At 46.5% G+C, this 25,969-nt stretch overlaps 1 protein-coding gene and 2 pseudogenes across 1 annotated transcript; 1 reads left to right on the top strand and 2 right to left on the bottom strand.

Annotated features, from left to right (window-relative positions):
• Positions 1-1,906: 1,906 nt before the first annotated feature.
• LOC147967097 (putative disease resistance RPP13-like protein 1) lies at positions 1,907-9,209 on the bottom strand (annotated as a pseudogene).
• Positions 9,210-14,096: 4,887 nt separating this feature from the next.
• Positions 14,097-15,189, top strand: LOC147967096 (uncharacterized; annotated as a pseudogene).
• A 2,451-nt stretch (positions 15,190-17,640) lies between these two features.
• LOC125515610 (regulator of nonsense transcript protein) lies at positions 17,641-22,934 on the bottom strand. The gene is made up of 5 exons (XM_048681112.2): positions 22,788-22,934; positions 22,415-22,484; positions 20,060-20,865; positions 18,558-18,825; positions 17,641-17,952 (listed from the first exon to the last, which is right to left on the bottom strand). Exons 1-5 carry the CDS (start codon positions 22,791-22,793, stop codon positions 17,933-17,935), a joined length of 1,170 nt encoding a protein of 389 aa, XP_048537069.2. The 5' UTR covers positions 22,794-22,934; the 3' UTR covers positions 17,641-17,932.
• Positions 22,935-25,969: the final 3,035 nt, after the last annotated feature.

Here is a 25,969-nt window from a genome sequence, read left to right as displayed (position 1 = left end):
ACACTACCTCAATGCTCTTGCCTATCCAAGACTGTTTCAGTGGGTGAAAATGAGAAATAGTTTGTATATATTTTTAACTAGAAGATAACCCACAACGTCGTCACGGAACTAATGCCGTGAATATTGGATTGATTGTGAAGTACTCTCTCCGTTCCTAAATATAAGTCTGTTTAGATATTCCACAATGGACTACATACGGAGCAAAATGAGTGAATCTACACTCTAAAATATGTCTATATACATACATATGTAGTTTGTAGTGGAATCTCTAAAAAGACTTATATTTAGGAACGGAGGGAGTAGATGATAGGGTAAGTGCATGATTTGTTGATGTGGAAAGGCTGCATGCATAGGAAAAAAAAACAGTAGAGAAATGGCAAGTTGATGACATGGCATACATGCTTGATTTGTTGATATGAAAGAGTTGCATGCTTAGGAAAAATAATTACTGTGTTGCAACTACTTAAGAATCGGCCTCAGATGATGGATGCAGCAACAACATGCGAGCAGAGCCGTGGCGAGGCCAGCGGAGGCTGGAGCTCGGGTGAGGAGGATGTGGCCGGACGGTGAGGACGTCCTTGGATGACGCCAAGGTAGTCAGAGCCAGGATTCAGAGTCGGATCAATTTTCCTTATATATCGCGTGAATGAAGATCGCCCCCTTGATGCCTGGAAGGCCGACGCCTTGGGGCAATGTGGCTTCAACTGCTGATCCACACTAAAGAGAATCAATCAATATGTTCCCCGAGCGTTCTATGTGTTTGGTCTAGTTGAAAACACAGGGCGAGTCGATGTGTTGTCGATCTTCCTGGTATCATATAATAATTTAGATTATTGAACTGTTGCTCTTAGCTCTGCTTTGCCACCGTAAACACTGTCATTCTGATGGCACCTTGCCACTAAGCTGTGAAGCCTAAACATACAAGACCAACTGCCCGGATTTTATTTATTTTTACAATCAACAACCACTTGATATGTTGTAGACATGTTGCTACTTTTTGGAGATCCGCAGCTTTGAGTTCCATCACCTTCAATGTTTGTAAAATCAGTCTCAATAATTAGACGCGATTTTTATGAGGAAAAGAGAGAGTGATCATTAGTTCTTTTTGGGTGGGAGTGATAATTAGTCGCGATAAGTCCGTGCGGGTGATGGCCCAACGTTGTTACATTCCATCGGGTTTTTTAGAAGAACACTGCCCTTTATTTCATTCAATAATGTTTAAAGGGATACAAATGTGATCCGGTGGATCAATAAGCCACACATGTCTACCAATACAAAGTGTAGTGGATGATCTAGCTAATCTGTGTGCCTCGTCATTACTTGCACGGTGTTCGTGGACAAACTCACAATTCTGTAGTCTCGTCTTTCTATCGTCAAACTCTCTAAGGATCATGCAGTACTCGCCTAAGTTCCGCTCGCTCTTTAGGTCCTTTTTAGTTGCAAGAAATGTGGCCTAATAATGATCCAAGGAACAGCCCATGTAGCGTCACACATAGTGTTTTTTTAAATTTTCTTATCGATCCCCCTGCCTCTTAAATGCCAATTAATTGTGCTCTATCATTTGAGCTACATCCCCTTATATTTTCATTAACATTAATTGTGCTAATTAATTAATATATATATACTAATTAACTGTGCTTGTGGATCAATTGTTGGGACAATTTAAGCAGAATAAAATATCTATTATTGATTTTTTTTAGAATGGAATTACTCTCCCGTTCCATCCTACTAGTATGGTGCAAACACGACGACACACGGCTGAATTAGCAAAGTCGATCGATGAATATGGGTAACTAATTAAGCATACTTAAATCTTTTCATCAAGCTCATGAGCTGTACGTAGTACTGTACAATGAAGTAGCTGTGCTAGCTAGCTGCCAAAGGCTTTTTTGATAGAGGGCATTTTTATTAACTCAAAATATAACATCAAGCAAATAGCTGCCAAAGACTTGGTGATCTACTCTCCTGTTTGCTTGCCACCAACAACAGTTAGAAGCTGTCATGGATAGTTACTGCTCTCCTGTTTGTGTACATTCAGTTGCCTTCACGGCATCTGCCTAGTATTTAAGCAGAGAAGGAGGATATCTAGTTCTAGAATGGCTCTGTAAGATTTACCAAGCAGTTCAAACGAGACACATTTCTTGATGTCTTGGTGTCTCGTGTTACATACATAATATATATTTTGGTACCTACACGATGAACCATCACGCCTTCTTTTACAAGGAAGGTGATGATCAATGTTCATGCCTGCTAAGTCTCGTTTACGTAACGGCTGCACTGAAGGTATACCAATGTCACACCATCGGAGCTAAATGAGCATGCGCTAGCTGCTGCTTGCCTAGAACATCACGCAAAAGTGATGGACAGGCCGCTCGGTGTTGGCCACAAATTACACCAGCGATGTGGGGCCAGGCAGTGCCGGAGTTGAAGATGGTGAGGTTGTTGACGTAGGAGGGGCAGGACACAGCTAGCGCGCAAGTGAAAACGCCAGAGGCACATGACGCGGTGAACATTGAGGACCTCGTACACATAGAAGCAGTTGCCGCTCCGCTGTAAAGTACATCACGTACAAACAGGTTAGGCTGATAGTTGGCAGTAGCAAAATTCAGTTTATTCAAGAGGTAGCAGCAGGATCTGGGTGTACTGAAATCTTTCGGACGAAATTAAAGCAGAGGAAGTAATTCCGTTAAAAAAAATACACTACGTACCAGCATCGGTCGTGGATTCCTGAACACAAAACAGAATATCACTTTGAACTTCAGAATATATGATCGGGTAGCTGTTCCTGCTGTAGGGACTAGGGACTGAAGATATAAAAAAAGAACTGGAATCAAGGCAATGATCTAATGGAAAAGCACAAGAAATGCTGCCGCGCATCAGTAAGGATTACCTTCATCTGCTTCGTGATGAATTGGCCGAATTCGCAGCAGCTCAGTGTCGGTCTGAGGCTACTCCGGTGACGTGGGCACATGCCCTGCCAGAGTCGAAGATGGCAAGGTAGACGTACAAGTTGGGCTACAGGGAGTAGCAGTAGCAGAGCACACAGCTAGAGGGCATGCACATCAAAGGCAGATGTTGAGGTTAGCATCGATCGAGCAAGAGCAATCACAAGCCACCAAGTGGAGCACAGCATGCTGGTGCGGAACAGGAGGGTGGCCCGGTTCTGCGAGCAGGATGGCGCGGGCCGCGGGAAGCGCGTCATTGAGAAAGTGGGATGCCATGGCTTGGTGCGTGTCGTTGCCGTTGGAGAATTGTTGTCTGCACATACAAGTGTTTGCCATGCCGCTGAAAATTAGGAGCAGAAAGATTCAACTTATTGTGAGTTGACAGCAGGATTTGGTATATTGAATGGAAATCAAAGTAGGGGAGTCAATTATGTGAAAACAGTTACTACGTACAACATCAATCAAAGAGTACGCACAATATGATACCAGCAATCTGAGCTTATGAGTGGCCAACTTACCTATCTCGAGTTCCTGCTTCAGAAAAATCTTCCTTTGCTGTTATTATTTGGATGGAAGATTTGCCAACTGACAGAGTCCTTCCAGTTATTCTGCAGAATCTGAATAATCGCACTTCATGAGTTAACTGCAGAACTGGATATGATTGAAATCTATCATAAGCCATCAAAGTATACGAAATTAATATGTCAAAACAGATATGCACCGGCAATTGTCCCCGAACACTGAATAGCATACCAGTCTTAAGCTTCAGAAATCAGAATACATGTTTTGATACTTGTTCCGACCAATGAGTGCAGAAATGAATTGGCAAATGGCCCATGGAAGTCAAGTACAGAACCTGCAGTGTTCCATAATATGGAAGTTAGAATCATATTTCAAACCTTAATAAAACATTGATATTACAATTGAAGGACTGATGAAGAACAAACATACCTCCTTTTTTTAATTTGATATTACAAACAAAGAACTGATGAAGAACAAACGCCACATAGTGTTTATCACAAACATACCTAGACGTTCAGGATGTTCCTGAGAGAAGGAAGATCATAATCAGAACATTATTTTCTAGAAATAAAGATCACAACATTGGAATGCTCTGTACGAAGAGTCTCTTACCTCCTTTTTTGTTTGATAGTGCTGCAACATTGGAACTGTCAGAAAGCTACCATCATAAGTGTTGTTTCCCTCAAGATGAAGCACAGTTTGCAGAATGAAACCATGCTACCAACAGAACGATTTAACCTGCTGTCACATGCTCCATTATTCAAGTCTTCAGATAGTTCTGAAAAAAGAAAGATTGCAGAGTGTATTGCCTTAATCTCCTAGCTAGCAAATTCCTGCTTGATGTCATTGCAAAAATAAGTGCGCTGTAGTAAGAGAGGGAAGAAAACTAACAAAACCGTATATGAAATCAATAGTCCAGCTTGCAAAAAAAGAAGTTGTGTTCCTATGACATACAATGTGTAAAAACACAGAAGCGTGTGAATGGGCTGCATGCGGTGTGAATGGAAAAATGAACAAAGGAGCATAAGTTGATTTTTGGTACTTACAGGCAGATTGACTTGAATGTGTGATCCTAATGTACCTAGCTCCACAACACTGACAGGATACATCTACATCACTGCAACTGAAACAAGTAGCCCGTCAGGTCTCAGAAGCTACGCAAATGGGGAGGCATCAGCTCAAATTAAGACTGGGGACAGGGTACGGACATGTTTCTTAAGAAGTCCAGAAGTCTGAAGAAGATTATCAGTGCATTAATGCAAAGAGAGCAAGGATTCCTACAGAAACAACTTGATCTTTTGTAAAATAGCACCCGACCAATTCAAAATGAGTTCCAATATATAAAGGGAACCCGGGGATCATATTCTTCTCTAATCTGAGTTCTGCTCAAATCTCGAACGAATAGAAGCAAGTGCCTGAATTATAAGTGTTTACCTGTTGCTCATTTGTCAGCCGAGGAATAAGATGATCATGATGATGAAGACAAATCAATTTCCTCTCCTGAACCCTGCATCTGCCACTCTAGACCTTTGCCATTCAATTTCCTATTAACTCGGGGGGCACCTAAATTTTTTTAGCAACAAGTGATGTCTACATCAATCCAGTATCATGATTTATAGACAAAGAGGGGAATCAGGCCAATTGAGCAAGCACAGAAAAACTCATCTGACTTGTATTGTTTTGGCATTTCTAATCGGTAAGCATTTCTGAACGCAACAACCATGAAGGGACAAATTTGGGAAATCTACGAGCCCAACCCACCACAAATCCCTAAGCATTCAGGTGTTGCACCTCCTAACATGACGACCTAGATCTACCGACGCACGCGTACAAATAGCTCAGACAAATGACACCCACAACAAATTAAGGCGCTGAGAGAGAGAGAGAGAGGTACCAGGGTTGGGGGCGGATCACGACCGGCTCACTGCAATTGTGCGACCCCGCGACCATCTCTGCGCTGGACGCCCTCGTGCCCCATCGGCGGCGATTGTCAGGAGAGACATGGTGGAGGGGGGCAGGAAAACCCCGAGATCCGAGAGAGAGCGGCGAAGATTCCACCACTCGCAGATCCCCCGTGCGCGAGCACCCTCCCTCTCTCTCTCTCGCTGCTCCTCCCTAGTTTAGCCCTGCAATTGAAACATGTAAGACCGTCAGGTCTTAGAAGCTTCATCAATTTAAGACTAGGGTGGGTTACGTATCTGATCCTATTACAAAAACCATGGGTCACTTTCCTCCAGTTTCCTGGCTTGCCCAGTAACCTCAGGACTGCAGAACGACACTTGTAGTGTTTCCAGTGAAGCGGGGAGGCCCTCCTTGGGCGGCAGGCATTGCATTTTCTCACAACGGTACATACTTAGTTCCTTGAGAGAAGAAAGGTCACGTAACCCTTGAGGGAGGGACTGCAGATTATAGCAATATCGAAATTCGAGATGTTTGAGGAAGACGAGGAGCTGCAGCGCTTGCTCTTGCTCTTCCGTGAAGGTTGTTGCCCGCTCATCAGAACTGAACATCAATGTGTGGAGGCTTGCGGCAAGGTGGCTGCAGATGGGAGCAGTAAGCACTGCCGAGATGCTATCCACCACAAATTGTTCCAGCTGGAATGAACCCGCATGGATTGGGTTACTCCTTATAATCTCTGACGACAGATCCCCTACTATAGACATGTTCTCGTATTGATACATAGCATTTACAGTAAATTTCTTGAGGTTGACCATGATGAGAGGATTGAACCCATCCATTGTCAATCCTTGACAACATGTCAAACTTAGACTGGTGAGAGACGTGAGGTTTGAGAGCAGACCCATTGACTTCATGCTTGACTCTTGGAAAATATCAAGCTCCCTGAGGGAAGTAGGGAAAGGCTTGATGGCATCAGCTCCTCCACCTACTTCGCCCATGGGCCACCGAGAGAACAAGTTCCTACAACCCGATCCTGTAAATGATTGGAGCATCTTGAGGCCTGAGAGTCTTCTATCCTCCATAGCTAGAAGTTCAAGCCTCTTACACTTTTTGATGGTAAGCTGGGAAAGGGTCGTGAAACACTTCAAAACCTTTGAGAACAATTCTCCAGTAATGCATAATTTTTGCATGTAAAGATTCTGAACTGAATGGAGGAAAATACTATCATCCAGTTCTGCAGAAAACATGTTGTTGCATTTCTTGAAATGTATACTTCTCAACAAATTTAGTTTCTGGAGGTCTGAAAATGATATGCGTGACACATCCGTAATTTTCATAACCTCTACTTTATCCATATTGTGGAAAGCCAAAGCCCCGGTATAGCCTTTAATGCTCAATTCCTTACCGTCATATAATAGCTTTGACCCGCCAGTTTCCACACGAATATCTGTTAGTGTGGAGGTGTGAGGCATGGATGGGAACTGAGACAACTTGGGGCAGTTATCAATATGAAGACTACACAGGTTGGTAAATAGGTCAGAGCACTTCAAGAAGGGAAACAAACGGAGAAGCGGACAACCTCCAACCTTGATGCTTTCAAGCCTTGAAAATAGACAGCTATTGGGTTCCCCGACCCACTTCTCAAGCTCTGGCATATTCTCAAACTCAAGTTTCTTCAGGTGCATCAAACTTCTTTCTGTAAAACCACTATAGCCAGGCCCGAACACACTCATCCCAGCAATATTTTTCAAAGTGAGACTACTGAGGTGTGGTACCTGCTCAAAAGCTGGAAGAGTCCCCCAAGATACACCCTCCAGATGGAGATCCTCCAACCCTTTTATGCTAATGTCACCACACAACCATCTAGGACAAGGGGCAACACCAGGATTTATAATGCCAAGCACCCTAAGATTAGGGTGTGGTTGAAGACCATCAAGAACATCATCATTTATGGTCCGGTGCTCTGTACTCCAAACTAATGTCAGCCCTTTTAGATTCTTTTTATTCTTTAGTTTGGCAGTACTAGCTTCTCCTTTGGATGTCACAGTTTCAAGATTACATAGACGGAACTCTCCTCCTAGCAGTGCCAGTTCCCCCAGCTCTCTCAATTCAAAGCCAACTCCCTCTTTCTTAACATGGAACTCTTGTAGCTCTTGTAAACACTTCATCTTTCCAACCTCAGGAATATAGGAATGGAGTTCTTTGGAAGAAAGGAAATGTCGTAAATTCACAAGGCGATTAATGTCTTTAGGCAACTTTTCACTACCATTCCAGCCATTGAGGTCCAGAAATTTCAAGTGGTAAAATCTAGACAATGTGCTAGGTAACGTCATTTTGTTCCAGCGATAAGGTGATCTAATTTGAAGGAATTGGAGGTGTAAAAGGTTTGGAAAATAGTTTGGCAAAGATTCCGGAGTGTTCATTGCTATAACTAGAACCCGGAGACCCTTTATTTCTTCAAATGTATCTTTTAAAATATGAGCTATTGTTCGACCATGTAATCCAAAAATCATCAAATAACGCAAACTTGCAATGTCTATCACACGCTTCAGTTTACCTATTTCCTCCCCAAAACTTTCATCATATATATTCTTTGTGGTGATCGACAAATGTTTAATAGATCGTGGGATATCATCAGAACTAAAACTTATACTACTTATATTGACACATTCTTGTGATGAAACACTCCGGGATAGTTCATGCAATAAATCATGCATCACATAGTATTGATCATCAGACTTATCAACTCCCTTTATGAGAAAACCATTGTCCACTAGTTCTTCTAAGTAATTATTCTTGTCTTGGCAACTAAATTCTAAGATACCAATTGCGATCCAAAAGCTAGTAATTTCTAAATTGTAAAACCTATAATCTTCAGGGAAGAGAGAAAAATATGAAAAACATTTTTTTAGAAGGAAAGGAAGGTAATCATAACTAATTTTCAAAGAAGGCATAATATCATCATAATCTTTTGAATTTTTCCACTCATTCTTTTCAAGAACTCCTAGCCAATATTCCCGAGAATGGTTTTTCTTCAATAACCGACCAACTGTGTTGGCTGCTAGTGGTGAACCCTTTAGTTTATTTGCAATACCTCGTGCAACATCAATTAAGTCATCTTCATAATGCCCAGGTTTGCTATGACCAAATATACATGTTTCAAAGAATTTGAAAAATTCATTAGGCTCCAAACTGTGCAGTTCTACTGGATCAGTTGTTTTCACCATTTGAGCTATAGATGGAAACCGTGTTGTGACGAGAACCATGCTACCCTTGGTTTCCCCCTTAGTGAATGGAGCTAATAGGAGGCTGACGCATATATACCTCCTCCTCTAATACCCCATGAAGAAAGGCATTCTGAGCATCAAGTTGACGAAGAGACCATCCGCGAGTAACAGCCAGTGAGAGCAAAAGTCGAATGGTAGTGGGTTTAACCACCGGACTGAAGGTATCCTCATAATCAAGACCCTGATGTTGTTTGAATCCTTTAGCAACCAGGCGAGCCTTGTATCGCTCAATAGAACCATCGGCATGTCGCTTAACCTTAAACACCCACTTAGAATCAATAACATTGACACCTGCCCTAGGAGGAACTAAACACCACGTGCCATTCTGAAGAAGAGCTTGGTATTCTTGTTCCATCGCAAGACGGCAGTGTGGAATGCTCATAGCTGCCTGAAAATGCCTTGGTTCACCAGTAGGATCCGCTTGTGCCTGCGCCATGCAAGTCGCGAGCCAGGCAACAGTCCCGTTCGTGCGCTTCTTCGGTTGAACCACGCCACTCTTGCTGCGTATATGAGGACGCAACACAGGAGCGGGGGCAGGTGGTGGTGAAGGAGCCATTGACAGCGGCAAGGAAACCACCGCCTTAGAAGAGTCCAACGGCGAGGAAGCCGGTGAAGACGTGGCCGATGGCGACAGAACAGGGGACGACAGTCCACCGGAGGACAAAGCTGGCCCAGGCGACACGAACGGCCCAGGTGAGCTCAGCGTAGGAGACCCGACAGGCGAGGCCGGCCCAGGCAAGTGCGGCGTAGTGGGCCGAACAGGGGAGGCTGGCTCAGCTGAGGCCGGCCCAGGTGAGGCCGGCGTGGATGCAGCCGGCGAAGGAGTCCCGGGCCCAGGCGAGGCAGTCCGCTGAGCCGGGGCACGGCCAGCTGGCGGGCAAGCTGCATGGGGCATGCAGGTGGCCAGCTGATCGTCGTGCGGGGTCGTGGAGGAGGGAGTCGGTGGTTCTTCCTCATCCAGAAGCTGCAAGCGTGCGCCTCTTCCAATACCTGTGCCATGGTTAGACAACAAAAGGGGCGAATGTGCAGCATCTAAAAGTTGACCAGGCAAGGTACTGGAGGGGTGCACAGGCGGTGTGGAGGCGGCAACAGATGCGGGTAGAGCAGAAAAGGGAAAAACATGTTCATCAAAGACAACATTGTGGGGAATATACACACGATTAGATGGAACATGAAGACATTTGTACCCTTTGTGAACAGAACTATACCCAAGGAAGACACATCGTTTGGATCTAAACTCAAGCTTGCGATTGTTATAAGGACGGAGGTGTGGCCAGCATGCACACCCAAACACCTTAAGGAATGTGTAATCAGGAGTTTGACCAAGCAAGAGTTCAAGTGGAGTTTTCATATGAAGGATCCGTGAAGGGAGCCTATTTATAAGAAAACAGGCTGTGGTGAAGGCATCATTCCAAAAATGAAACGGAACAGATGCATGTGCTAGCAAGGTTAGCCCAGTTTCAACAATATGACGATGCTTACGTTCAGCCGAACCATTATGCTGATGTATGTGTGGGCAGGACACACGATGAGCAATCCCAAGTTTTTCAAAGAAAGTGCTAAGATTGCGGTACTCACCCCCCCCCCCCCAATCCGACTGCGCATGAATGATTTTACGATTGAGAAGACGCTCAACATGTGCTTGAAACTGAAGAAATACATCAAAAACATCAGACTTGCGTTTAAGAAGATATAACCAAGTAAACCGACTATAAGCATCAATGAAACTGACATAATATTCATGACCACTAACAGACAGCTGGGCAGGGCCCCATACATCTGAAAACACAAGCTCAAGAGGAGTTTTGACTATGTGGTTGGAAACAGAAAAAGGTAACTGATGACTCTTGCCTTGCTGACAGGCATCACAGATAGCAGCATCATTATTTCTAGACTCTGACGGTAGCTCATGACGGTGGAGAACATGGCGAACAATGGGTAACGCAGGGTGACCAAGACGTGAATGCCACAATGCAGGAGACACGCGAACCCCGCTGAAGACCTGAAGATCAGCAGCGGCAGCAGGCACGGTGGTGGGCGCATCCAGAGCATACAAGCCTCGGTGAAAACGACCTCTAAGAAGTATGTCCCTCGTAGCTCGGTCCTTAACAAAAAGATGAAACGGGTGAAACTCACAAAAGACATTGTTATCCTAAGTAAGTCTAGGAACAGAGAGTAAGTTACGAGTAACAGAGGGAACACGAAGAACATTTCTAAGATGCAAATTCCTAGAGGTGTTCGTGAGAAGTGATGCCTGACCAATATGAGAGGTGTGCATACCTGCCCCATCCGCTGTGTGAACCTTATCGTGGCCATGGTAGGGTTGCTGAACGTTGAGCTTGCCCAGTTCATTCGTCACGTGGGCTGTTGCTCTAGTATCCATGGACCAGGAAGGATCAATAGGATATGAAGGCGTATGTCCCTGCTGCGCCATAAGAACTTGGCGATCATTGCCCTTGCCGTTGTTGCCGAGGCCGAGGAAGTCGGTCTTGAAGCGACGATGTCAGCGAGAGGCAACATGACCTGGCAGACCACAGAGTTGGCACGGCTGGGCCGCTCCACACGCAGCGCAGCATGCACGTGGACGGCCATCAATAGTGACCACAGAGGAGCCAGGACACGAGGACGGCTGCTGACCCGAGGATGTACTACCACCGGATTTGCCCCCCCCCCCCCCAGCCGAGGAAGTAGAAGGGCCGCGGCCACCTCCTTTGCCACGATACGCAGCGTTAACAGAGAGGTCCACGGGAGTGTCCGGGCGGTGTGCGTTGAGCCGTTGCTCCGTTGAGAGGAGGCGGCTGTAGAGATCCTGAGGACGGATAGGAACCTTGCGTTCATTGATCACTTCCGCCAACGAGTCGTAGTCGCTATCCAGGCCCGCAAGGATGTAGGATGTGAACTCAGTGTCACGAAGAGGTTCGCCAATGGAAGCAAGAGTGTCACCGACCCGTTGTCCTTGCGAGTGTCAGCAAGTTTAGCGCGGATGGACATGCTCTGCGCAGTAGACTGCGAGGAAAAACTCGACTCCAGGATGTCCCACACCTCATGAGATGTCACGGCAAAGAGAACCAGGCCGGCAACACCCTCGCCCAGGGAGGATTGTATCGCCGAGAGGATGGCCTGGTCCTGAGCAATCCACGCACGAAACATCGGATGATGCGGAGGCGGACACGGCAGGGTACCGTCGACGAAGCCCTCCAAGTAATGGCTGCGAAGCAAAGGTAGCACTTGCGCACGCCAGTAGAGGTAGTTATCCGGCTTGAGCTTGACCGGGAGGAGGTGCGAGAACAGGAACGACGGCGAGGAGATCGCAGCCAAAGTAGCTTCAAGATCCATGTAGGGCGGCGGCGCGGACGGGGGTTGATGTGGAGCGCCATACGCCGCAACGCCGTGGGACGACGGTGCACCGTACGCTGCCGGCGGACCATACAGCGAGGAGGCCGCGGGGGTGCCGGACCGAGGTGCGGGCGAAGAGCCGTACGGGGCACCATATAGAGGAAGGCCACCATAGCCGCCGTAGGCCACGTGAGGGGCATCGGCGACAGACGAGCCCGCTGCGGTGTAGACGACAGCAGTCGGGTCAGACACGGCCGGGCGCATCATCGGATGCGGGGCGGCCGAGGGCGGCGGCGCAGGTACCAGCGGGTACGAGGCGGCCGGAAGCAGGGTAGATGCAGAGGGCGACGAGGAGTAGCCGGCGTACTGGTAGGCGACGGGGCCGGTGTACTGGTGGCCTGCAGATCGCGTCGACAGGGGGCCGAGCGAACCCTCCGTCGTGTAGGGCGCAGCCCCTCCATTGAGGAGAGCCGCGAGCGACGGCGGTAGGAACGCATGGTCCGTGGCGACGGATCGGAGACCCGCACCAGCGGCGGCAGTAGTCGATGCGGTGGCGAGGGACGCTGTAAGGGCAGCGGCGGTGTCGGCGGCCGGATGCGACATGACGACGGCAGCTGGCGGCGGGGTTGGAGCGGAAGACGTAGGTTAGATCGGTAGGCGTGATACCATGTGAAACAAAGGGTTTTAGGGTTTGTGGCACACCTCCAAGCGTGGAGTGACCTTTGTATTATATAGGGGGTACATCATCGTGTACAAATACAATTACAACTATAACACATTTAGGCCCAGTATATACAGAGTCTAACAAGAAGATACAAACACAATGAGCACACACCCGGCCTCTGCATAGCTAGGATGCACACAGCCAACACCAAGGCACGCTCACAAAAAAGCGCCAGCAAATAGCAAAGTCATACAAGACAAAAGCTATGCGTAGGCGAGGAAAAAAGAAAAAAAAACAAAGCGATCACATCACGATCGGCAAACTATAATAATGACCATATCTGCATCGATAATCTCATGACAACACGCGGACGACAAGGTTCTTCAACAACAACGCCTTAAGGAAGAGAGTGACATTCATGTGTCACCATCACCGGATCCAGCCACTCAAGGCTAGAATCTAGGTTTTCACCCTGAAGAATCAGTCCAAACATTCCGAACAATGCCTTCAACAAGGTAACGACGTCAAAACATCGTCATTGTTAGGTATACCCAACTCGGGCCAGACCAAGGTTTTCATCTCAGAGCTCAAGACCGGGTGCTCAAGTAGCACCACCATCAAGGTCATTCATGTGTTGTCGCCGTCACTTTTCCACAATCCCAGCAGTTACAAACGATATGGCCGCCGCCACTGCACAACAATCCCTCTGCATCAAGACATCGTCCATTATTTGCTTCTCGCCACCAAAGTGAACCACCAGATCTGCATATATGAAACTCTCACAATATCTTTTGATGGCGACCACAATCCGTGGCGAGGCCGCCATAATCCCGAATCCAATCCCCATGACCTAGTCAAAAGCCAGAAAGCAGATCCACCACACTGGACCGATAGCCGCCAAACGCCGGCGCACTCAGCCAGGAACTCCGCCTAGACATGCCACTCGGCCATGCAGCTGGCCACCAAGATCTAGGTGGACCCCAACAGCCAGTACCATGGGTTGCAGCTAGCCGGTGCATGCATGCTATGAGCTTATGAACATGAATAGATCCGTAAAAGAAAAGAATAGATTGGGTCTTCATATATAGCTCCTCTCCATTGACAACAAGACGAGAAGGTCAATCTAAGCATAATTTTTGGCAGAGGAAACACAACTAGTTTCCTGTTCGTTTTTCCTTTTTATTACAGCCAACGTGTACTCTTCCTAGTATATCGGTCGGAACTCAACACAAGAAGCTCAACGGAGACGACTTAAATGAATTTTCTAGACCATGGGGAAAACACACGTGTACACGTGTACGCTTGCACCTAGTATGTTCGTACGGAATACGGTCTCCGAACTCAATCAATCAAACAGATCCTCGATTCGTCGGCGCGGATCAACGTACGGCCGCCGGTGGCGGCGCCGTGTATCTAGCTAGCATCCGACAGAGCGCGCCACTGATGACGTCAACGCACAACTGGTCCGATCTCCCCGGTGATCTCCTCCATGTGGTCTACGTCAAAGTCCCCGGCTTGCTCCACCGCATCCGCTTTGCCGCCGTTTGCAGGTCGTGGCGAGCCTCTGCAATCGTGCCGCGGCACACGGCTCCGCCCACTATACCGTGGCTTCTCTTCTCCTCATCGTGCGACAACAGCGTCAATGACATCAAGACGAAGAACATATACTGTCCCGAGGATGACCAGTTCTTGCACATCCCTCTCCCGAGCAAACTGATTGGAAAGCGGTTTGTGGGAGCTTACGACGGTGGCTGGGTGGCCACGCTGGGACACGACATGCAGCTTGCGGTCGTGAACCTCTTCTCCGGTGTTGAGGTGCCACTCCCTGCAGAGGACATGAGGACAGTCTTGTCGGGCGACTCAAGCAACATAGTTCAAAAGGTTATCTTCTCGGAATCCCCCACCATAAGTGGATGTATGCTGGCCACCATCATCCCCCAATGCGGCATCGCCATCTGCCCGGTTGATTGTAAGGACAACATGTGGACAGTGAAACAACTTGATCGGCCGAGACTTAAGGACATCATATTCTACAATGGATGACTCTATGGCCTTACCTTCTTTGAGGACCTAGTCAAGTGTGAAATAGGTGTGAACAAAGACGGCAGGCCGGTAATCACTTGCAAACCTCACCGGCTTCCGATCCAAAAGCTTAGTGACCTTGCCGTGTGTCGAAACTACATCATTGAGTTGCATGGCAAGCTGGCGATGGTTGTGAGGAATTTTTGTGTTTCAACTTGCTAACGAATCAACTTTAACGACGGAGTGCACTCATAGGTGGGAGGAGGTAACGAGCTTGGGTGACAACGCCTTATTTTTAGGGGAGATGTGGTCCAAGACCGTGTACACGGCGGCTGCTGGATGCGGCGGGGTGCAGAGAAACTGCATCTATACCGACGATCTCGCAAATTCAACTTGCTTGGATGACCAAGTTGACCATGTATATGACGACGCCATGTGGAGTATCAAATCAGCTGCCTGTTATGTAGCTAATCACGCTTCATGTCGCATATGGGTTCTCCCTCCAAACATCTAGCCGATCAAGAATGGTCTGAGGTGGAAAGTTCTGGAAACACAAATTATGTGTGATGTGGGAGATGTTTGGTTCTAGCTGTTGGTCTGCGTTTTGGCTGTAATGATAGATATTTGGTTTCGTTAATGAAATCGAGGGGATCCCCCCCTTTCTTTTTTAAAAAAAAAAGAATGGTCCGAGGTGGCATCTTTTTTATTTTATCCCTGGTGTCTAAGGCCAACATTTAACATAAATTGGAACATATATGTTGTGGAAATACCAATAATATATAAATATGCATTTTATTATAAGATATATATGCCTTGTTAAAATAGTTGCGCAATTTGTGTAGCATGGTTTGTATATTGTCTCGTGACATACAATTTTTTTTGAATTATTCATTCTTGGTTTAGTTATGTTGATTAATATCTTTACGTGTTTTGAACGTGATTAACTTTATATTCAGATTGAGTTCTTATGTGATTCAAGCATGCATGCAAATCATATAACGGTATGACTGTAGATTGTGTAGTAACAACAATCCTGACCAAAACACAAGCATGTTGTACTGTTGTCATCAACTTGGATGACCACATAACGTGATGTCCATAGCATAGCTCATGCTAGCTACTCCCACGTGCTACTCACAGAGGATCATGGCGAAAATGTGGTCCAAGTCGGTGTATGTGCCGTCGGTGAGGCGCAGCGAGGTGCAAAGCAACTGCATCTACTCTGACAACGTGACATACTTGGTGAAGTTGGACGACCACGGTGAGCATATATGTCCTACACTAGGCGAAAGCAGTGAGGATGCCATGCGGCGGATCAAATCAGCAGGAATTATGACAGTCCTCGTTCTTTAACTGGCATGTGGGTCCTCCCTCCGGATTGCTAGCCGATAAAGTGTAGTCTAGCATGGAGACCTTCAGCTTTATTCCTAGCATACATGGTATTAAGGTCAAGCTTCACCCTAATTTGGGTCATATAGATCAGAGAACTAGTAGTACGTACAGAGTAACGTTTGACTCAGAGTTATATATAAGCCTTGATAAAATTGCCGTTTCCTATCTATGAGATTATTTGTTCGATCTTGGCTTGTGTCGTTCAATGTTATGCTAGTCGGTTTTGGGATTCCTTTTATACATGTATCGCATGTGAGAGCTAAACACGATGGTGCAATAGAGTCCGAGTAGTACTTGTATTAGCATCCGAGTAGTACTCCAAATACAGGTAGTAGCCGACTAGGTTTGCTCTTAGGCTATGTTCAGCATATATATATGCGTGTACCCCCAGACCTTGTAAAAAAAAACGAAAAAGCAATACAAAGAAAAAAGCCCAGGAGCGACACGCTCCTGTAGCTATCAACAAAGTCTCGTCCCGGTCAGTTATTTCCGTTCGCCAAAGTTACGTCGAGAGTTCCCGTAGAGATCGATCGATCCTGTGGTCGCTAGTCAAGCCAAGTTCACTACATACGTTCGTGGCTAGGTGTGCATGTGCTTAGGCACTGTCCATCAATTAACCAGGCTGCCTGCTTGCTTGCGTACAAGCATTGCACGTACGTATATCAGCTCTCCGGTGATTTGTTCTAGCGATCAAAAGCCAACATCGCACACTGCTACATATATAGATTCAGATTGGATCCTTATAGTTATGTAATTTAAACATGCGTGCATACGCAGAGCACTAGTGATGGCTACGGTGCAGGTTGGATCAAGGGTATATTTAGACCGAACCTCTGATCTATATTTTGCTACCCAGTGAGTTTTCAAACTGTTAGACCAAATCCGATGGAATTGGAGAGATTGAGGGGGATTTTGACTTGCAAGAGATCTAGTCCTCTTCAACCTCATTCCCCCTAATAATTGATGGAAGTGCCTAGAACTCATCTAGATGAGATATAATTTGGTCTCAGTCATCTGAAAAACAAAAACATATACAAAGTAGTACTACAACCTATGTCAGCACACACGCATCTTATAATATCATCAATGGCTATAAAGGTGAATGAGACATAACTAGAACTCAGCTAGATGAGTTATAGCAAAACCGATAATTGATCACAAAGAGGGCCTTCAGGCATTCATGCTTAGTTAGGCCCGGACGCCTGGTCCTAAAATCAGCTACATGTCCCGTTGCCTCCACTACATATACCTTTGCCATCAGCTACATGATGGGTAGATCAGCAGCACACGACTCACGAGATCAATCAGAAAACACGGCCAAGTAAGTGTGCTCCTATCGTTTGGATTTGAGTGCGTACTTGTCATTGGCGGCTAGATAGCTAGGCCCAGGCCGGCACGAGATGACCTGGAATAGCCTACGCACCAACCAGCCTGAAAGCAATCTCTCCAATCATGCAATGCAAGCAATCCACTAATAAGAGTTCATTCTTTTTTTTTTTGCGGGGGAATAAGAGTTCATTCAAGAGGAAGCAAAGAAAGAGCAGGCCCTACTACTGTTGCACCCACACAAGGCCATCAGCTAAGTTCTCAAAGCACCAATCGCATCAACAGGAGGCAAATCAAATCTTAGTACACGTCGTGGTGATCTCTGTCACAAGCCCACAGGGACATGTACACATCACCACACACTTGATTGATATAATTTCACAGTCGTTTTCCCTCTTTATGCTCTTGACACATACAACACATTCAGGGGGATAAGGATTGGAAAACACATATGATACATACTCACTATATATGCTCCATTCGTTCATCATCACGTTCAGGCCAACAGTTGTTGATTCTTCCTGCTTCCTTGCATCCATCTATAATTCCAGTACCAGGTCTGCATCATCAAAGTCACAAAGACGTACAGGTCGAGTGTAAGTACAGCGCATACAGTGGTATCTGGTTGGAGATTCTCCAAATGATAGTAAGGAACATATCTCTCACTGTCAAGTGTCCATTTTAGTGATGGGGTTACTATGCATGCTAGCTAGCTAATTCTTGAACATTCTCCAAAAATAGTAGGGAATATCTCGCTGTCAAGTGTCCATTTGAGTGATGGGAAAGAACAATTAATTACTATACATGCATATGCTAGGTTGTTTCGAGAATGAATGATGGGCATGCACCAGCACTAATAATTTAGAAAAAAAACACTGTTAATTAATTGCACTCACAGTCTGCGTCGGTCTTTATCCATTTTAGTGATGGGATTACTGTGCATATGCTAGATTGATATAGCTGGCTAATTCTTGAACGTTCTCCAAAAATAGTAGGGAATATCTCACTGTCAAGTGTCCATTTCAGTGATGGGAAAGGTTGTTACTGTGCATGCATGCTAGGTGGTTTCGAGAATGAATGATGGGCATGCACAAGCACTATTATTAACACTGACTGATCCACTAGAAAGAGAAAGAGAAGGCAATATTAATTAATTGCACTCACAGTCTGCGTCGGTCTTGATCCAGTGGCCACTCTTGTCGCCGTTGAGCTCCTCACCGACGTCGTCAACAAGGGAGGCGCTGAAGGAGCGCTTCGTGCAGCAGCAGCCGAAGCTCAGCCTGCGTGGCCCGGTCTTCTTCGGAGTCGGTGAGGGCACCGACTCGTCGGTGGCACCGCCACCGCCGCCGTTGTCTGGGGTACCCCGCTTGCGGTTCTTCTTGGTCAGCATAGTGCTTTCAGGGTAGACTTTCCTGTGGAAGATTTTCAGGATCTGCAACACACATGAGCAAATTAGCACTTCTTCCTTTGAATGAACTCTCCCTCGAAAAATAAAACATATATTCCAATTTAAAGCATCATGTCAAAGGATCAGGCCAGGCATCTTTCTTAAGTGGCTAAGGATAAACTGACAAATGAAATGGTCCATCAAGAAAGTTGGTATGCATAAAGATAGCATTAGACAGGAGTTTGCAAACAAATTGCCATGTCAACTCAATGCGCCCACTTTTACCAACAAGTTGACAATACCTAGTTGGCACATGACAGCGGTACGCATTGATTAGAAGCTAGATTGGAATGGACGTTTCCCATGGGAACATAACTAATAATTATGATAATGATGGTTGAAACGAAATGATATTACTGAAGCAGTGGGATATAGAGGAGCACTAGATCATCTAATTGCAAGGTCTCTTCTGATCAGTAATAGGACTTTCAGTGCTGCTTTGATCTTTTGCTTGGTAATTCATTAACTATATATAAGTGAATTGTTAAGTACTGTTGGACCAATTTCCAACACACCTATGCTGAACCCTAAAGCAAACTGCCAAAGAAAACAGACAATGATTTTTTTTTCTTTTGAAACTGTAACATGCTCAGAGGTGATTGATTGGACAAAAGATCATAATCATTTCTGATAATTCTACTGAAAGATCCATCAAATAATTAGGTCTAATGGTTTTTTTTCTTCCTTTTCGTCCCTGATTTTCATGGATTGGCAATGTTTTAGATTCATAAATACATAAATATTCCAAATAAACTCAGTTTATTTTTCAATTTTGATAACTAGCTGGGTAACTGCTTAAAATGTTCAATTAAGCTATAATTTAACTAGTGTTTTTAATTTGAAAATTTAGTGCAACGTATAGTGATACAGTAAGTAGGGATGATATTATTGTGACGTGAGAATATGGTCTGCCTATGTCTTAGGATCGGTTCAAAGTGCAAGTTGCAATTCTCATTAAACCAAATTGTATTTCCAAAAATCTAGTTGAGACACAGAAATATTTCAATGGACTGAAAAATAGCAAAAATGGTTAAAACATATTGACCAGTCATACAGAACGTAACACATATGCAATGGTCAAAGCCCAAAGAGAGAAACTCAAACAATAATGTTGATGTTTAGGAATTAACAAAAGGTAGAGTAATTTACAGCCAAAGATCAATTAATTTGTTGAATTTATAGACGATGTGCCAAAGGAAACGAGGAACAAGAAGTGTACCTTTTGAAACTTGCTCTTGGCCGTTGCACTGGCTGGCACTCCGTCACCGCCAGCGCCTTTCTCATCCTTCACCCTCCACTTCTTCGTCCTTTTGTGACCGCTGTCTCCGCCTTTCCCTACTTTCCCTTCCTCCCTCTCCCCACCATCCTCGCTCTCTTGGACGGCGACTAGGGCCCCCTTCTCTTCCGTGAAGCGTGTCCGCATGAACAGCTCACCAAGCGAGGCACGACGTCCACCGCCGTTTGGCTTCTCTGGCCATGATTCAGTGTCGCTGCACACTGGGGAACCAAGTAGGAAGCCCTGCAATGGGCAATCGATCCCCATGGCGAAGCTCACCCGCGCCGACGGCACGTTGCTGCCCCCGAGGAACTTCTCCAACTCAGCGCTCACCAACATGAGGTCGTCCTCCGTGGTGGCGACGTCATCTTTCTCCGCGATCGCCTCGACGGTGACCATCACCTTCTCGGTGGTGGTAGCCTCAAGCTGGGGGAAGGTGAAGGTAGGTGTAGCGGCACCATCCTCAACATCACCATTGTCAACTTCCCCGATGGTGCCATCGATGCTGTCAAGGTCAATGTCGACACAGTCTTCATCATCGACGTCATAATCTCCATCACCCTCGTGTTCTCCAGGAACGTTAACGGCGGCGAAGCCTAGCGTGCCAATGGTGAGGAGGCCACTGCCGCCGAAGGTGAAGAGGTCGTCGGCGTTGACCGGCGGTGAAGGATTGTTGGCGACGAAAGCATCATCACCGTAGTACTCATCGTCCGGTGAGGCTAATCCAGCGATGCAGTTGCAGGCCCCACCTGCAGTGAACACATTAAGAGCCAAGCACTTGCTGAATCATTTCAACTTTTTTTTTTCTTTTGGTGAGATAGACCATTTCAATTGTTAATCATGTGGCATTCGTAACTCCACGTTCAAAACAAAATAGAGACGCCAATGGACATGCATGTATAAAGGCTTGACGCCTTTGATTGTTAGAAATGACGGAGCAATGGTCCTAAGAGCACACTGAACTTGCTTTAATTTTGCTAAACAAAATTTATGATTTATTTGATAAAGCTAGAAGAAAAATTGGCTAGCCAAACTATGAGACAGAGCAACACTGGTTGCTCACAGTGATGCCAAACAGGTTCCTAGGCCACCAATCCCCAGTTGTATAATGGTCGACAACGTCGTCGTGTGTAGGGCCAATCATCTCTGTGAGAATATGCCCTCGTGATCCAGGAATACACACGGGCATTTGGAAAGAGAAGAAAAAAATAGACTGAACAACGTTGGTGTTGGTTGGAGTATCTATCTATAAAGAAACACTCCGTACTATCTATATCTATGGAATGATAGGGGTGCTCAAGCTGGAAAGGAGTGGCATGTGTGTAGGCCGGGTTTGCCATGCCCAATGCGACCAAGCGCAAGATGGCAAATCAACGTGCATAGATTTCCCTGGGTGGTCCATAATATATACTGTTCAAATCTGCGGTGTGCAACTTGTACACTAACGGCAATGATCCACCCTTCACGTACCAATTATCCTATCAAATGATGCATGTATTGAGATCCAATGGAGGAGGAGCTCTGTCGAAAATATATTAAGATAAAGCCCACCTGGGTGAGACACCGAAAATTCACTTTCGACGGGAGTCGAACCCCGGTCAGAAAGGAAGCGCGACTGCAACCTTACCATTGGGCTATTGCTCGGTTCTCCAAGTTATGCATGTCTATCCCAATTCAATTTTTGAAGCCGCTAAAAATGTCGTTGACGCTTGTGTCTCATATCTACCCGTATATATTTGGTCCGTGGTAATTGTTTATGTGCACCCTTGGGCTAGTGCAGAGCCTCAAAGTATCGTCCTTCCACTATCTAAGAAAAACTTGGATGTATCTTCAAAACCACGTAGAAACTACTCCCTCCGTCTCATGATGTAATATGCTTTTTGACACTAGTGTAGTGTCAAAAAATGTCTTACATTATAGGACGGAGGGAGTATTTAGTATGATGGATCAGACTGTCGTACTACCAGTATATATACTTGGCTCATAGCATTGAATTCGTACGCTAACCAATTCATACAAAAGTTCAAACTAATAAAGAAAGGTGGGCAATATATTTTAACATGTATTAATTGGTTATGTGCACCCTTGGTGCAGTGCAGAGGCCAAAAGTGGTGTCCTTCCAATATCTAAGGAAAACTTGGGTGTATCTTAAAAATCATGTGGATACGATTTACGTGGATCAAACGGTCATACTACTGCCATCTATTAGACCGGGAGCATGACCAAAAGATCATTATACAAAAAGCAGCCCTTTCGGCGAGTAAACGAGTGCATCGATCGATAGTACAGCGAGCGTACCTCCGGCGGTGTTGAACTCTTTGAACACGTCGTTATTACTTCGCAGCTTCCGGTGCATCCAACCAAGGAGCTGTTAAAACCAAGAGCACAAGAGGGATTGATGAACGGAATTGCTATTTGCATTAAGAGAATTAACTGAAGAAAACTTGACGTTGATGAAAATGTTTCATCAATGAAAAACACAAGTCACCGACAAATTAGCGCTCGTCACGGACAAAATGAAATGGAGAATTGCGAACAAGAGGAGAGGGTCGTGGAGTTAGAATCGCTATAGCCAGCATTGAACCAGTAAAGAAAGAAAGAAAGGAAGGAAGGAAGAAAGAAAGATCCTGGGGGATCGAGGAAGCAAGGGAGGGAGGCGCTGACGGCATACCGTCATCTTGGAGAGGCTCGGACGAGTAGGTGATCGGAGAGGCGGAGAGGGCGAGGAGGGCTTTAATAATGGAGGAGGAAGAAGAAGAGAAGGTAGGCACTGCAGATGCGAGGCAGGAGAGGGTGATCGGGTGATGGGTAGCAGTCGGTAGATGGAAACATGAGGAAGGCTACAAATGGAATGGCCGAGCAGGGTCCCGTCCGTCCCTCCCATGTATGCTTGCTAGGCAGGCTAGCTAGCTAGCTACTGTAGCCAGTACTTCGCCCATGCACGCCCACATCACATGTACTTTGTCCGGCATCTCACCGCAACGTGCGCGCGTGTCAGACTCATCAGTCAGTGATCTCGCTCTCACTCTCACTCCAGCAGATGGTACGTGCGCGATCGTGTGGTGCTTTTGCTTTTGCTGTCGAGCTATATCCAGGTAAAAAGTAAGTCGCGACGTGGGCGGAACTGGGAAAGGGGCAGCTGGTTAGAGCAACTTCAAACGCGGGGACCCAAATGAGAACATGTGCTTTGTTCACTCTTCGTTTGTTTGGATCGGCTCGTCCGTCCCCTTTTCCGTCTACTTCCGCCATGCACCCGATGTGCAGACGCATTTTTTGTCCTCGTAACCGTGTTGCGGCTATTTTTGGCTCTTTTTGCAACATTGGAACTCAAACAAAATGCAATATCTCATAGTTTGACAACCAAATAAATATCTCGTAGTTTACAGGTCAAATAAAAATTAAATTGTCTCAAATAGATTTGAAAGAAAAGATATCCGATACATCTATACTTGTTGTCAATGTGAGTCCACATATGCTCAATTAAATCTCATCTTGCAGTTGACTGTGGGTTCCCAATCATGCATTTGATGATGAAATTCGGTGAAACTGTGCAAACATTGCCACTCCTTCATGCTGAGGCACAACATTTTCACCCTGAAACTGAAACCCTTGGTCGTAGTTACGTTACGGGCGCTTATCCTCTATGGTCATATTGTGCATAATCACACAAGCAGTCATCACCTCCCACGAACTTCCTGGTGCTCCAAGTTCTAATGGGATACCGTATGATGCACCATCGATATTGAAGAACACCAAAGTTACGCTCCACATCCTTCCTAGCACTCTCTTACTCTTGGGCAAATCTCTTTGTTGTAGTGCTGGCCATTGATCTCAACATTGACCTCCGGGCAGTTGCCTTCTGTAAGCCTTGCAAACACCGGAGAGCACTAAAGCACGTTGATATCGTTGTGAGATCCAGCCATGCCGAAGAAAGAGTGCCAAATCCAGAGATCTTGTGAAACCACGGCCTCAAGTATGATAGTGCAAGCTTTGACATGGCCCCTATATATACTGCCCCTGCCAAGTAGAAGGGTGGTTCTTCCACTCCTAGTGCATATAATCTATACTACCAAGCATCCCCAAAAAAGCCCCTGCTGGCATTGATGCCAACAATCAGGTTGTATCTGCGGCAGTTGGCTCTCTCAAGTACTCCGGGCCAAGCACTGCTATCACAGCCTTGCAGAACCTATACATGGAGTCTAGGCACGTGGACTCGCTCGTTCAGACATACTCATAAATGAGATCACCGGGAACTCCGTATGCAAGCATCCTCCTTGCACTCGAAATACTTACCGTACGCCATCACCCCCTCCCAGATATGGCTGAATAGATGTCTAGCCATCACCCTCTCAATGAAGAGCGGGTTGGGAGACTCGAAGTAGTCCTGCTAGAGTAGGCAATGGCCCCTCTCTCGGTTGCGATCCAACGATGGACTGTGCCCGGGATCGACCCCTGAAGATCGGTCGCTACCTACTAAGGTGGTCATGGACGACCAAAGCAACAGTCATAATCTCCTCATAATCGGATGAAGAATCATCTGAATAGCAAAAAAAATTGTGGAAAAAGTACTCGTTGCCGGAGTCCATTTGTACCTTGCGAGCAAATTAACCGTAGAACAGCTTGCAGGCGTCGTGGAAGAAGCCAGCTGGTGAAGAGCCTCATGCCTCTTCAAGACCAGGTAGCAGGCCTGTCGGCGATCGGCAAGCATGGCGGTGTCTGGAGAGCGAGGTTGTTGAGCTTGAGTACTCGTCGCAGGGGGTGGTGGCTTGGTGGCGTCGACGTTTGGGGTGCGGTGGCGGGGAAAACGGTCTACCAAATGCCGAAGAATGTGGCTGTCCGGAGGTGGTGTGCTGCTAGGGGAGGTATGTGGGTGCAGACGGCTGGCCTGGGCACCGGAATTGCGTGATGGTGATGGCCAATGAGGAAGCGGTGAAGTCTGACGCCCTTCTCATGGAATCCATTTAACTAGTTTATTATCGCTTAGGGTTATCAATATCTATGTGACAATAAACATTTTTGTGTCCGATTGTATGAAATTTTAGACGATCATTGTAGGAAATTTGTTATTCAAGTTTCTATGTTTGCTAGTGCTATGTTCAAGTTTTATCTACGTAAAATGTTGATCACGTTTCATAGGTAGTATAGATCCGAGGGGCCAAATTTGAGGAAGACACTTGCGAACACCAAAAAACGAGCGATGGCCGGTCGCTGTTCACGGAGGCGCCCGAACGTGTTAGTGGTCGCATAGAAGGTCACACTTGCAAGTTGCGGTTGTAGATGCTCTTACCCCTAGTGGCCGCGGCTGGACGTGGTTGGGGACGTGCCGGGGCTTCACCTCCACCCCCCTTGTCTCATGCATCTCAGGCGGTTGCTCGTGCCAACGTTTCGCGGGTGACTTCAAACCAGCCCTCGCCGCGGGCTAGAATCCGGCGCGGCGGAGGACTCTATGCCGGCGGCCCGACGAAAAGGGGGTGGGTGGGAGTGGGACGGTCTCCGTCGGTCGGGAGTGCACGTGTCGATGTGGATATCCAGTTGTGGAGTGGGCCCGAAGCAAGCCCGGCCCAGGTCCTCTCAGCGCCAGCCCGGCCCAGCTCCTACGCCTCCGACGAAACATATGCGACGGCCTCGCCGCCGCCGGAGGGAGGCGCGGCCATGACACAGCAGGCCAAGGTTCCTTGGCAGCGAGGCACATGGGGTGCAGGCGACCGTGGCACGCCAGGGCACCAGCCGTGCCGTAGCTGCTGGCCTGGGTTTCGACGCCGGAGGAGTGGTTGCCAGCGCTCTGCAACTCTTGCTGATGCTGGAGCCACGTCCTGCTTCCGCGGGTGGCTGCTCCGGCGTTCTCCTCATACC

This window comes from Triticum urartu, chromosome 6A, assembly GCF_056163025.1.
Source record: "Triticum urartu cultivar PI428250 chromosome 6A, HENAU_Tu73, whole genome shotgun sequence".
Classification (NCBI taxonomy): Eukaryota; Viridiplantae; Streptophyta; class Magnoliopsida; order Poales; family Poaceae; genus Triticum; species Triticum urartu.
The sequence above is the reverse complement of the archived record's forward strand: the minus strand, read 5'-3'. Positions and strand labels throughout refer to the sequence as shown.